Here is a 14,755-nt window from a genome sequence, read left to right as displayed (position 1 = left end):
AACTAACTCATGCGGTCAGGCTGGGGCCACCGTTTTTACTTGCTCAGCCACCTCATCAACCAAATGCCCGTATCTCTTCCCTCTTGCTCATGCCATCTCCTGGAATGTCCCCTTTTATTTGTTTTACACTTATGAGTCACTATGCCTTTAACTAATATTTTACTACTTTTGTTGAGCTAATTATTCATTGTCACAGACAGTGACAATGAACTACAGTTTATTATATTAGCAAATAAAACAATTTTTCTAGTACAATGAAGCTTATTTTATAGATAATGAAATGGAAATGGAGATTTTATGATTGCCCCAATTCACATACCTATTAGTAAAAGGACCAAAATTCCAAGCCAAGGCTATTTTGGTTTCTAATGTAGACACTATGTTCTACAAATCAAATAAAAGTGTTCACTGTACTTATGTTGTCACATAAAGCCTAAGTATATATAATAGATAATGTACTCAACACAAGAAAACCCAAAGAAGAATTTAAACTTACTTTAAATAATTGTTTTGTTGTTTATGCACTAGTACATGAAAGCAAAACATATTTATACAAGTTTTTTTTATTTTATAAGTTTGGTATTTCTCACTGAGAGCTGGGTTTTGTGAGTTTCAAACATCATCATAGCAGTAATCAGAAAAGGTTTATATAAAATGTATGTTATGAGCCCATCATGGTGGCGCACGCCTTTAATCCAAGCACTCAGGGAGGCAGAGGCAGGCAGATCTCTGTGAGTTCAAGGCCAGCCTGGTCTACAAAGCAAGTCCAGGACAGCCAAGGCTACACAGAGAAACCCTGTTTTGAAAAAAGAAAAAAAAAAGTGTTTTTCACAGAAATCTCCAGTAAAAGGTATATATATAAGCTTAATCACCATACACTGAAATCAGACTGTGACCTTATCAACATCATCTCTCCTCATAAAGCAAACTACCACATTATAACAGCTTTTTAATTATTTTACCATGAAAGACTGAAGTCAAAATGACAAAGTGTTTATGAAGAGAAACGTACTATGAATTATTAAAGAGTACAACAGTTATTAGTCTTAAAAAAATAAAATTTTTTTGTTTGGTTTGGTTTGATTTGTGAGGTTTTTGGTTGTTGTTGTTTTTGGTTTTTTGTTTTTGTTTGTTCGTTTGTTTTTGTGTTTTGAGACAGGAATTCTCTGTGTAGCCCTGGCTGTCCTGAACCTCACCCAGTAAACCAGGCTGGCGTTGAACTCAGAGATCCTCCTGCCTCTGCCTCCCAAGTGCTGGATTAAAGGTGTGCACCACTATGCCTGGCCTAGAAATAATTTTAAACACCATAAAAGCCAGATTTAACCAAAACTAAGATTCCCAAAAGAGAAAATATTTCACTGGTAAAATAGACCTCCATCAAAAACATGTCAGCTAGAGTCCCAATAGGATGTCCTCCTATCTGTCCCACTTTCCTGGTAGGTGAAGACTTTCATGGGACAGAGAAGCATGGGAGAATGGGGAAATAGAAGGATCCAGAGGGTCCTAGAAACCTACAAGAAGAACATTACGACGGGCAGATCTAGGCCCAGGGGTCCTACTCAAACTATGGCACCAGCCAAGGACAATACGTGCAGTAAACTTTGAACCCCTACCCAGATCTAGCCAATGGACAGGACATTCTCCACAGTTGAGTGGAGAGTGGGGACTGACTTTCACATGAACTCTGGTGCCCTATATTTGACCACGTCTCCTGGATGGGGAGGCCTGGTGGCACTCAGAGGAAGGATAGCAGGCTACCAAGAAGAGACTTGATACCCTATAAGCATATACAGGAGGTGGAGGTCCCCCTCAGTCACAGTCATAGGGGAGGGGAGTAGGGTGAACACGGGAGGGAGGGAAGAATGAGAGGATACAAGGGATGGGATAACAATTGAGATGTAATATGAATAAATTAATAAAATATATTTTTTTAAAAAGACATGTTAGCTGTTTTCCACCATGGATGCTCCCTATATCTCAGACTGCCATGCTGCACTGGAGCTGTGGTGAGCCAACACTGAGAAGGCGCAGGTTGGATGTCAGACATCAAGCCAACTGTTTCCTGAAAATATCTCCTGACCCCAAAGAGAATGAACTTTTCTAGACCTTATGGTCAATGGCTTTTCTTTCTCTCTTTTTTTTTAAATCTAAAATTAGTGGATACTACTGTTAACTGTTTGGTCTAGTCTAGCCTTGCGCTTGTGTTTTCTCCCTAAACAACATAGAACATTGTAGTGAGAATACACTCCATGTAAAGGCCTGGAACCTACTTTAAGTAAATATTAACACAGGAGCATTTCCCTCCTATTGGTGATAGGCAATTTATTTGTAGGCAGCAAAGAAGCTGAGCCTTGACAGGAACTGACAATTACTTTCTGGTACCTGTCTTGAATCTTTCATAACCTTGCTTGAGACCCTGCCCTTCCCTGACTCCCAGTCCATCTCTGTCATGAGTTTCCTGTCCATCTTCAGCTTTTTCTTCACTGTTTTATATATTTTTTCACTTTATATCCCAATCGCAGCTCCTACTTTCACATATCCCCTCTCTCCTTTTCCTAATAGAATGGGACACTCCTCCCCCATGGGTACCAATCAGCCCTAGAACATCAAGCCACATCAGGACTAAGCAGCAGGGCTAAGCTCATCCTCTCTCTGAGGCCAGACAAGGCAGCCGAGCTAGAGGAACGGGATCCAAAGGCAGGTATCAGAGTCAGAGACAGCCCTTACTCCTATTGTTAGGGGACCCAATGATGACCAAGCTGCACATCTGTACATCTGTGTATGGGGCCTAGGTCCAGCCCAGGCATGCCCTTTCATTGATGGTTCTGTCTCTGTGAATCCCTATGGGCTCAGGTTAGTTTACTCTGTAGGTCTTCTTGTGGTGTCCTTGACCCCTCCAGCTCCCTCAAGCCTTCCCCTTGCTCTTCCAAAAGACTTGGCCTGTTGTTTGGCTGTGGGTGTCTGTATCTGTTTCTATCAGCTGCTGGATGAAGCATTTCAGAAGACTGTTATGCAAATCTCCTGTCTGCAAGCAGAGCAGAGTATCATTAATAGTGTCAGGGGCTGGCTCACTCCTATGGGGTGGGTCTCAAGTTGGGCCAGCTAGCCATTGGTGAGTCATTCCCTTAATCTCCACTCCAGCTTTATCCCTGCAAATCTTGTAGGCAGGACAAATTTTGGGTCAAAAGTTTTGGGGGTGGGTTGGTGTGCCCTCCCTCGAGTAGAAGTGCCTGGCTACAGGAGGTGGCAACTTCAGGTTCCCTGTCTCCTGCTGCTAGGAGTCTCAGCTAGGTCATCCCATAGGCTCTCAGGAGCCTCCCCATCCCAGGTCTCCAGCTAGTTCCAGAGATGACCCTCACCAGATTTCCATTCTCTCCCAGCCCTCCCCCAACCCATCCCCTCTCTCCCCACACCTGATCCCCATCCTCGTTCCCCTCCCCACACCCTCCTCTCCCACCCTGTTCCCTCCCTTCATCAACTTCAGATCTCTATTTTATTTCCCCTCTGAGTGAGATTTCAGTGTCTTCCTTTGGGCCCTCCCTGTTACTCAGCTTCTTTGGGTCTGTGGATTGGTGCATGGTTATCCTGTGCCTTATGACTCATATCCTCTTATAAGTGAATACATACCTTAGTTGTCTTTCTGCGTCTGGGTTACCTCACTCAGGATGATATTTTCTAGTTCCATTTGCCTGTTAATTTCATGATGCCCTTGTTTTTAATAGCTGAGTAGTACTCCATTTTATGTAAATGTACCACATTTTTCATTCATTCTTCAGTTGAGGGACATGTACGTTGTTTCCAGTTTCTATTACAAATAAAGCTGCTAAGAACATAATTCAACTAGTGTCCTTGTGGTAGGATGGAGCATTTGTTGGGTATATGCCCAGGAGTGGTGTAGCTGGATCTTGAGGTAAAACTATTCCCAATTTTCTGAGAAACCACCAAATTAATTTCCAAAATGGCTGTACAGGTTTGCACTTCCACTAGCCATGGAGGAGTGTTTCCCTTGCTCCACCTCCTCGACAATATAAACTGTCATTTGTGCTTTTGATCTTTGCCATTCTGAGAGGTATAAGATGAAATTTCAATCATTTTGATTTGCATTTTTCTGATGGCTAAGGATATTAAACACTTCTTTAAGTGCTTTTCAGCCATTTGAGATTCCTCTGTTGAGACTTTTATGTTTAGCTCTGTGCCCCGTTTTTCAACTGGATTATCTGGTTTACTGGTGTTTAATTTTTGAGTCCTTGTTTTGGATATTAGCCCTCTGTCAGATGTAAGGTTGGTGATCTTTTCCCATTCTGTAGGCTGCCGTTTTGTCCTACTGAGATGTTCTTTGCCTTACAGAGGCTTTCCAGTTTCATGAGGGAGGTCCCATTTATTAACTGTTGATCTTAGTGCCTGAGCTGTTGGTAGTTTGCGCAGGAAGTTGTCTCCTGTGCCAATGACTTCAAGGCTGATCCCCACTTTTTCTTCTAACAGGTGTAGTGTGTCTGGTTTTATGTTGAGGTCTCTAATCCACCTGAATTTGAGTTTCGTGCAGCATGATAAATATGGATCTACTTGTATTCTTTTACATGAAGACATCACTTATACCAGCACTAACTGTTGAAGATACTTTATTTTTTCCATTGTATGGTTTTGGCTTCTTTGTCAAAAGCAAGTGTCAGTAGGTGTGTGGGTTTATTTTTGGGTCTTTGATTCAATTCCATTAATCAACTTGTCTGTTTGTATACCAATACCATGTGGTTTTTATTACTATTGCTCAATATTATAGCTTGAAGTCAGGGATGGTGATATCTCCCAAAGTTCTTTTATTGTACAGGATTATTTTAGCTAACCTGGGTTTCCTACTTTCCCTATGAAGTTGAGGCCTGCTCTTTCAAAGTCTGCAAAGACTTGTGTTGGAATTTTGATGGGAACTGCCATAGTCAATTTAAGAACAGAACATGCCTTAAGGTCATTTAACACCATGCACGTAACCTGCTGTCCTACTGTGTATACAGCCTGCTCAAGTTTAAGCTGCCCTTAAAAAACAGTGTAGCCAAGCTTATTATGCCTTGGAGTTCTAATGCAATAGGCTTTTACAATCTAAAGGAATGCACAACTTTAATCTTAAATTATGTTACTACTCCATGCCCTGACCCAGAATAATGCATGTATATCTTGTGGTGATCATTTGCTGAAAGCAGCCAATAGGTTAAAAGCAGCCATGAACAAAAATGTCTCAGAATCGTTGGCAGTAACATGTAGACATGGAATGGCAGCACTTGTTTGCAATAATGGGTGCTACTCTGGGTCAGATGTGGTCAGTAATGTCACCTCTTCTTTAAAAACCATTAAAGATTTCTGTTTAAAGATTAACATGCTTTCTATATTGTTCATAAATACAGACCAAAGTCCTTTTTTATAGACAGGGGCAGAGACAGATATACAAACACGCACGCACGCATGCACGCACGCACGCAGAGGCAACAGAGACAGACAGGTCTCATACACATACACAAATTACAGGCAGATGGAAGACACAGGGAGAGAAGTGGAGAAATCAAATTTGACCTTACACTTATAAAACTAATCCAAGGGAAAGTTTCTGTCTCATTCATTAATGCATCACAATGTGTTATGCCACCACCATTTGAGAGATACTAGAACACACTAAATGACTATTTCCATTATTCCGTTTACTCTTGTACATATTTAGGAAACATTTTTTCCTATAAATCAAAAGAAATCAGGATACTTCAAAAAAGAGCTACATTGGCCAATCTTATCTTATTGTTCCTCTACAGAATAGATAGAATTTTAAATGACTTTCAGAAAGATTAATAATAAACACCATAGTTTCCATTTGAAGTTAATAACATTTGTACTTATGATTTAGCATATTGTATTCTTTTCACAAATATTTATCTGCATGGTCTAATTAAAAAATAAAAATATACTTATTCTAGTTGTATGTACAAAAGATTCATTTATACTTTTAATGAATAGCAATAAAAATGAGTTCAAAAAATGTTTCATCCCTTATTAAAGACCTATGTGGCCACAGTTAGTTTTTTTAAATGTCAGCTTCCTCATATATAAGGCAGGGATGATAAATACATTCTCATAAGTTAAAGCTCTGATTGGGAAGGACATATTACGTGAGGTTCAGTAAACTGATCTGGCATGGTATCATTATTGCTCTGCATTAATCCCATATTACATATTATTTAGACATTTTTCAACAATATTCCAACCATAGTTTGAAAATGAGTAAGAATAAAATTGATTTACCACTTAAACAGTAGCACCATTTTCCAACAATTAATTTTTGACTAGATTACAAGTATGTTAATAATTATGGAAGTTTAAATTTTAATGTGAAATAATTAAAGGTTGAGACTAATTACTTTTTAGCAAAAGAGACAGGCGATAAAAACAGTATTTAAGAGAAATACTAATTATTCAGTATCATACACTAAAGACTGCAGAAATCTCAAAATTAGCTCAACACCTTTTTTCAGGTACAGAATACAATTACATTTCGTCATTAAAAGAAGATGGAAAAAACCCTGAAAAGACTGGGTTCCTTAAAGGATACAACTTGCTAATATGAAGGCAACACTCAAGAGCTGTACGTCACTTGGGTACTCACAGCGTGCCCAAGTACTGCATGTGCGATCTCGTGGCCCAGAAGGAAGGAAAGCTGGTGCGCATCAGTTACGCTATTCAAAAGCCCAGTGAAAACAAACACTTGTCCGTTCTGCACGCAAAGAGAATGGTATAAGCAATTAGTCCACAGTAAGACTTACAGACACTAAAGCTAGCAACAGTAACGAATATAAAGCATTTACTCACTGGAAGCACAAAGGCATTGACATCTGGGGAATCGACCACATGAATCGCCCAGTTGATCTCAGGGATTCCCGGGACGTCTTGATTGCACTGTGTTAGGTGATTCACCACTTCCTTAACAGTCAGGTATCGAGGGTCTCTCTCAGGCAGCAGATCACTTTTAAATTTTTCCATCCACTAGAAGATTTTTTAAAGTGTATTGTTTAAGAGTTTTTGAACTACAAAATGCATATGCCGCTTCATGGAGAACTATCTGACTAACATCGGACATTTCAATTTTGAATTGCGCAAAATTTTACATATATTAAAGACTCAAATTTCTGAAATTTAAATTACTCATATAAAAGCAGTGTGGTTTCTCACAAAGGAATAGATTATAAGATTTTTATATAAATGTTATTAAATTCAAATTTTATTCTTCTTTTCTATTAATCTATATACAAGTAAAATGCTTAAAATTTCTACTTTCCTAAGAATTTCAGAAAACAAAACTGCCTAGATAACAAAGACTCCACATTAAAAAGTTCTTATTAAAAAAAAAAAAAAAAAAGGCTCAGTTTGGTTCTCAGCACATAAACCTAGTGTGGTTGCACACCCTTGTAATCCAAACAGGAGAGGTGAATCCAAGATGATTAGAAGTTCAAGGTCACCCTCTGCTGCACAGTAAGTTCAAGCTAGTCTGGGATACAATGAACCCTGTCTCAAGGGGGGAAAGTAAGAAAGAAAAAAATGTCAAAGAAAATGAATTATTTTCATAATCCAGTAAATGGAAGAACATCCTATTTATAGTATAGACTTAAGCTTTTACAAAAAGGGACAATATCTCACTAAGCGTAAACTGTTTGATCCACACAGACTGAAAGAAAAATCACTAAGATCTCAGAGCTAATAGGCAAATCGTTTTCTCTATGTGAAGCTGATTAAAAAGCCTAGGCAGCTCATATATGGAAACAATTTTTCTAAAAGATTCTTTCATATACACTGAAAACATTAAGAATATTCTACAAATATTTAATTTTCATAACATCTATAGTTTAATTAACATATAAATCAAGTTGATAACTTTTTAAGATGCATTAAAACATACAACTTCATAAAATATGAAATTAAAAGACTGTATCAATTATCATTTTTAAAGAACTCAACAATTGTAAACAAATTTAAAAGGTCCTCTATTAACTATCCTAAAAGAATTAAAAGACTGTATATCTTAGTTTGGTTTGCTACCTATTGCTGTGATAAACACCACAACCAAAAGCCAGTTGGGGAGGAAAGAGACTATTTCAGTTTACAGCTCTCAGGCCACAGTCCATCACTGAAGCAAGGCAAGGCACAAACTCAAGGCAGGAACCTGGAGGCAAGAACTCAAGCAGAAGCCCCGGGTGCTCTGCTGCTCTCCATGGCTTGCTTAATTTGTTTATTTCTTTATATGCCCCAGGATCACTTACCCAAGGGTGGCACCACCTACTGGGTCCTCCCACATCAATCACTGATGAAGACAATGCCCTCCAGGCTTGTCTAAGAGCCAGGCTTATACAGGCATGTTCTCAGTTGAGCCTCCCTCCGTGATTCTAGCTTGTGTCAAGTCAACAACACACTACTTTGCACACTATGTAATTAGAGCTCTATAAGAATGTTTAAATTCACAGACCAATAGATTTAGCAATAAAAATGCCTATTCATATGAACATACATACACACATATATACCGATCCACCTGTATATATACAGTATACACACACACACACACACACACACACACACACACACACACAGAGGTATATATGTGTTTTTCACATTTTAAACTATCTGAATAGTAGAAGATACACCAATTTCTTACAAGGCTTGTTCCAATCGTTCCAAAATATTTTTTTAAAAGATTCATTTATTTTTATTATGTATACAATGTTCTGCCTACATGTACACCTGCACGCCATTAGAGGGCATCAGATCACATTACAGATGGTTGTGAGCCACCATGTGGTTGCTGGAAATTGAACTCAGGACCTTTGGAAGAGCAGGCGGTGTTCTTAACCATTGAACCATCTCTCCAGCCCTGTTCCAAAATATTTTTTCCCACAGCTGTCTTCCTATTAAGACTAAATCCTAGAAGATTTTTTAAATTTCTGTATGTATTCTTCTAAGAGACTATAATCTTAACTAAGAACAACTTTTATAGCAAAAGGCCATTGCTATTAATGATAATGTTCCTTTGATAAGCTCCTGTGCTCATTTTCCTTAAACAAATATAAAGACCTGGGCACCCTGTGGCCACCACCTATTCAACCAACAGCATCCAGTGCATCCCTGTTGTTGTAAGTACTCGAATGCAAGGATAGTCCATCCTTGAAGACACATGAGGGCACAAAGTGTGTAGTGGCACTCCCTAACTTACTATACTATTGTGGAAGTTTTGGCTTATATGTAAACATGCTTCTTTTTTTTTTTAATCCCAGGAGTGGAATATGGGGGCTGTTCCAGTTTGTCCACAGCTGATAACTGCCTCCTGAGAGGGCATGTGATGTTTGTCAGCTGGGAACTGCCTCATGTGGGGGCATAGTCTTTGCCAGTGGGAATAAATGCCAGACCCAGAGAGAGACTGGGGGCTCTGAGAAAGAGGAAGGCTGCTGGTGCTTCCCCACCGCTGCTCCTGGTTGACGCAGTTTGACAAGAAGTTGCTGAAGACACCCAGAAGCGAGGATTGGACTTGCCCCAAGGAACCTGATGACTCTACACAGCAGGAAGCAGCTGAAGAAAACTATGTCCCCTCTCCCCACTAACCTTTTTTCTCTCCTACCTGGTATTGGGGTGTTGGAAGGAATTAGAGTGGAGAAGGAAGAGAGAGATTTAAGAAACCAAAATGAAAATAATTGTTAAAAATGTATCCGCATTACACTTCTCAGGGAGTCAGAGTCTCTGAATCCCACCTTTATTTTGTATTCGGAAAACAGGAGATATGGTAGCACACACCTCAACACTTAAGGCTGAGACATAAGGGTCACAGGTTAAAAGGCAGCCCACGCTACACAGCGAAATACTGTTTTAGGAATTTTTTTTTTTAAGGCAGAAAATACAATAAAATTTCAAAAGCCAAAACTGATGTTTAGAAAAATCACAACTATCTTATTACACCTGAATTTCAAGGTATAAAAATTCTCACAGCATATTTACTCATTTGAGACATAAAAACTAAGCATTAGTCTGCATGGTTTGTTAGTTCCTAGGATAAAATAAAAAACAACCAATGAGACCGTTGGTCCCACAGAGCTTAATCTAAAACAGGGAAGTGGGCGCAGACCATGGTAAGTGCCCTCCTATACAGAAAAAGAAAGGAAGCTAGAACCTAAGCCAGAGCAGCCAGGCCTGGGACAGTCACCACACCCAGTTCTCACCTCAGCGTGACCCAGTCACCCTGTCTGCTCCAGTCTCCTAAGTGGGAGATAGTGAACAGATCTGGGCAGAGCAGGAGCTGGCTGCATTCAAGGAAAACCACTGCACATGGTGCAAACACTTTTCCCAGGTCTGAGACCTGGGAAAAAATTGCTAATGTTATCAAAACCAAAAACTAAAAGTAGTGCATCTTCCATATTTAAGAAAGCTTTCTGCTTTGCAGTGTGTATGCAGTTTGGTTAGATACAATTCTTTCTTACTCACCATGTCATACTCCAGGTCTGACAGAAGTCGGAAGTGCTCTTTCCCCAGCAGCAGGAGTTTGCTTCTTCCAGTGACAGGACTCACTTCCAGGTGGGTGAAATAAAACACTACAAACAGCAGTCCAAACGCACTCAGCCCAAAGAGCACCTTCCACCTATTCTTCCTCACACTGTCTTTAAATAGCTCCTTCTTGTTGGGAGGAAGTGCTTGCCACCATTTCCTTATGCCCCTGTGACAGATCAGAAATGGAATGTTCTGGTGAGCGCGTGCTCACGTATCACCAAAGTCAGACTCATGTGCAGGGGTTCTACGTCACCGATCAGCTCAGCCTATGTTTTCTTTCTGTACATAGCTTCTTAAGTCATAAAACTCTTAGCTAGAGGATGGAAAAGTCATCAGTTCTATAAAGCTATACTTACAAATCCTAAGGGTCACTCAAGTTTCCCTCTTGACTAGTGTGAAGGCAAACACTAGAACAAGGGTTGTCCTGTTACACCTCCCACTAACCAGCACTATTTGTCATACTCAAAGTGCTGCTCTAATCATTACACACGTCACCTCGCTTGCTCTTTCTTATGCCTTGTTACAGAGAACAACCTAGCCAAGGTCACGAAGGTACCAAGAGGAAAACTCACTAGGAAAGGGAACTCCAGTCCTGAGCCTGACCACTTAAGAAGCATCTTGGAGTCACGGAGGATAAGTCTGCACCTTCCACCACTGTACTTCTCAGCGCTCCTGTGACTCCAGCACAATCTGCCAGTGCTCCAGCAAAGCACAGGAGCCACTCCCTCAGCGCCAGCCTGCGATGAGCAGCTCTGCACAGAAGCAGCAGCTCCACTACCATCTGAACATGAGGAGGGAGGGAAGATGGAAGCACGGGAGTGTGGAAACAGGCCTGCTACATATGCCGCTGGGGAGGGCCTTGCTAGCAGGCAAGCTTCCCTCAAATGCTGGGCTGGGTTTCTTGGGGCGGGCGGGGGGGGGGGGGGGTGGTCTGATGTATTTTGATGCTAATTACTGCTTGCTGTCTGACCCACCTTTTGCTTAATAAAAAGCCATCCCACCTGGGCAGGGCAGGAGATAGGTGGGGCTAGGAGAGAGAGAGTAATTCTGGGAAGCAAAAAAGGACTGCCAAGAGGAGGAGAGAGGCCTGAAGTGAAGAGAGAAAAGGCTGCATGGGTTAGCTAAAGAAGAAGCACATGGGTGGCATGGACGGAAAATCCGGCCCAGATAAATAAAATAAATAACCAAGTATATGGGACTATAGATGAAAGGGAGCTTGATAAAAGTTATTAAGAGCAAATGACATAAAATTGAGACAGGGATCCCATGCCTGTCCCACTATGGGAGGTGGGTTAGAAGATTGATATCTGCCCTGCCCCAGGTTAGCCAAGGCTATTTTAAAATATAATAAGTGTCTGTGTCTTGATTGATTGCTAGCTGGGCCTACAAATAATACTAATAATACATACAATTTTAAAAACAATACAGGTTCACAAGCATTTTGACAAGAAATGTTTCTCAACAGTGGGACAAAAACATTTCATTGTGCATACATTTTTTTAAGTCTTAATAAAAATTTAACACACACACATTCTCTCTGTCTCTCCCATTGTCTCTCTGTGTGTCTCTCCCTCCCTCCTCCTCTCACTCCCTTGACAAGAATCCATTACAAAGTTGCTTTGTAAAGCAACTTTATAAAGCTAGTATAATTGTACTAAGCCCATGCTATCATTTATTTGGAAGTATCCACCAAAAGTCTATCTATTTAATATCAAAGGCTGGGTCTCTGTCCTGTGGGACAGAGGGCTGGTATGACCCTTGGGAGGCACAGTCTAGAAGGAGGATGTGGGGGTCCTGGGGTGTGTCCTTGGAGGGGATATTAGCACTGTAGCCCCCGCCTGCTTCTCTCTTTGCCTTCCTGGCCACCATGAAATGGACAAGTCTTCTCTGCCAAGCATCCCACTGAGTGGCCTGGGGCCCAGGCAACCGTGGACAGCATGAGCCAACCTAAGTCTCTGCCCCTTATTACCTCAGTTATTTCATCACAGTGTCAGAAGGCTGGCACGGGGACATGGGGGGAAAATCAACTGAACCAGAGGGGCCACAAAGCAACGAAGTATACATAGTTCCTATTACAACTTATAACATTACGACTTATTCGTAATATCTGCACAACATACTACAAGAGAAAATTTATAATTGTAAAATCATCACCAAAATCAAACAATTTGTTGTTGTTGTTTTCAAGATAAGGTTTCTCTGTATAGCCCTGGCTGTCCTGGACTCACTTTGTAGACTAGGCTGGCCTCAAACTCACAACGATCTGCCTGCCTCTGCCTCCCCAGTGCTGGGATTAAAGGCGTGCGCCACCATGCCTGGCCAAAATAAAAAAAAAAAAAATGTTAAAGGAATACAGCTCACAAAGCAAACATCCCTACAAATAAGAATGAGCCAATATAGATACCTGTTTTCTGTCAACATCAAACATGTCGAGTTACATAGGTTACAGAGGAATTCTTGAGCTGTTCATAGAAGCAGACTAGGTTGTTAGCAGGAAGGAAGCAGATGGCTGGGGGGTGGGGGTGGGGAGGGCAGCCTGTTTGCCAAGCACATCAAAACCTCATGACGAGGCAGCCTTGCCTTCTTGCACTTCATGAAATAAGGAAAGGGTCGAGAGCAACCGCTTAGCTATACAACGAGCAGTTATAAAAGACCACCAAGAGAAGCACAGCAAAAAGACTGAAAGCAGAATGGTAGGCACGCGCACGATTAATGTGGCTAAGCCTGAGCCCCTAATTATATGAGGGAGGCCTCCATTTCATGCTTCCTGCCTAACATTCCACAAAATCAAAAAGCAATGTTCGTAAGCGCTGTTATTACACAACTTGCTATCCCTACCATTAGAAACGGGCAATCTTTTAGGCATGTCTCTACCAACAAAAGTTAAGGACCATATTTCTATACACTAAATTTACAATAAATTATTTCAAGATTGTTAAATCACACACATAACACGACTGGTAGAACTTACCTTTATAAACTCAAATTCTGAGCTGGATATGGTATAGGGGAAGGTTTCCTTAAAAGTACAGTTTTATAAATACTAAGGTTTAATTATTTAAAATTACTAAAAGTTGATACAAATGTGAATATAAAAATTCAAGAACTTTAACGCGAACAATGTTTTCCTCCCGAAGAATGTTTACCTGCCCACAATGATGGCCAGGAGCTTCTGCACTGGCTTCAGAATGAGGAGCAAGAGCGGCACCGGGGCGGCCTGAACCGGTGGAGACTTGTGGAACCGCCTGGCGGCTCCTTCCGCAGGGCAGCTCGGAGGACTCGATGCTGAGAGCACAGGGATGCCAGCCTCTTTCCTCGCTCCTTGTCTTGAAAAAGCGTTACCCCATGCAGTATGTCTGTAAGTAAGTACCCGCACTTTCCTGCTTTGGGCACTTGGGAGGCACCCTGACTTTTCGTTACTGAGAGTCCTACAGAAATGAAAGTCTCCAGGCAGCGAAATCAGCGAGTGACACCGACTGCCAGTGTTATGTCCATGACCCGCATTTACGGCCAAGGGCCTCGGTGCTTGTGGCCAGCCTGCTGCTGTGTTCCACTGTCTCCTGTTGGCCAGTGAGTTCAAGCCAGAGAGGAAACGGTTTCTTGTGGCAGACTGCAGTCCATAAAGAAAACTCATCTTGGTTCTGCTTGGTTATCTAGAACACAAAAAATAAGACATAAGCACCTATGGAAAATATGGATCTATACGCTGGGAATGCAATGCTTAAGAAATGTGTGTGAAGCATCTCAGGAGAAACGCCTGTGTTTCTGCCCAGCAGCACCTTCAACAGGACAAAGCAGTAGGCTGCACACACACTAGGTCACTACAGGGTGCTTATTTTCAACACTTCAGTTTTTTCATGTCATTATTTTTCTTTACTTGCAGCAAATCATTTGGGGAAATGAGAAATAACTTAGAGAAACCAACAATAAATTTGTATCAGCTGACAATAAGAAGAATATAATGGGATAGAAAAGCCTAACTTACAAAAAGTTATTTTTTTTAATTCTAATTTATTATTTCAAATAACATTGTGAGGTTTTTGATTGGAATCAGAATGTAGGGAGAGGGGCTTTAATGCCACTTAAAAATGGAATACGGCTGGCCATGGTGGCGCAAGCCTTTAATCCCAGGACTTGGGAGACAGAGCCAGGCGGAGCTCTAAGTTCGAGGCCAGCCTGGTCTACAAAGCGAGTCCAG

The 14,755-nt window shown here is 41.1% G+C and overlaps 1 protein-coding gene across 1 annotated transcript in view; it reads right to left on the bottom strand.

Annotated features, from left to right (window-relative positions):
* Positions 1–14,205, bottom strand: part of Oma1 (OMA1 zinc metallopeptidase) — a 53,509-nt gene extending 39,304 nt beyond the window's left edge. Inside the window, exons 1-4 of the mRNA XM_051171536.1 lie at positions 13,704–14,205; positions 10,495–10,723; positions 6,844–7,017; positions 6,641–6,748 (exon numbers count right to left, since the gene is read on the bottom strand). Coding sequence (XP_051027493.1) covers positions 6,641–6,748; positions 6,844–7,017; positions 10,495–10,723; positions 13,704–14,191 — 999 coding nt within the window. The 5' untranslated portion in view covers positions 14,192–14,205. The remainder of the gene's footprint in view (positions 1–6,640; positions 6,749–6,843; positions 7,018–10,494; positions 10,724–13,703) is intronic.
* Positions 14,206–14,755: the final 550 nt, after the last annotated feature.

Source organism: Acomys russatus, chromosome 29 (genome assembly GCF_903995435.1).
Source record: "Acomys russatus chromosome 29, mAcoRus1.1, whole genome shotgun sequence".
Lineage (NCBI taxonomy): Eukaryota > Metazoa > Chordata > Mammalia > Rodentia > Muridae > Acomys > Acomys russatus.
This window is presented reverse-complemented; position numbering and strand designations above follow the sequence as displayed.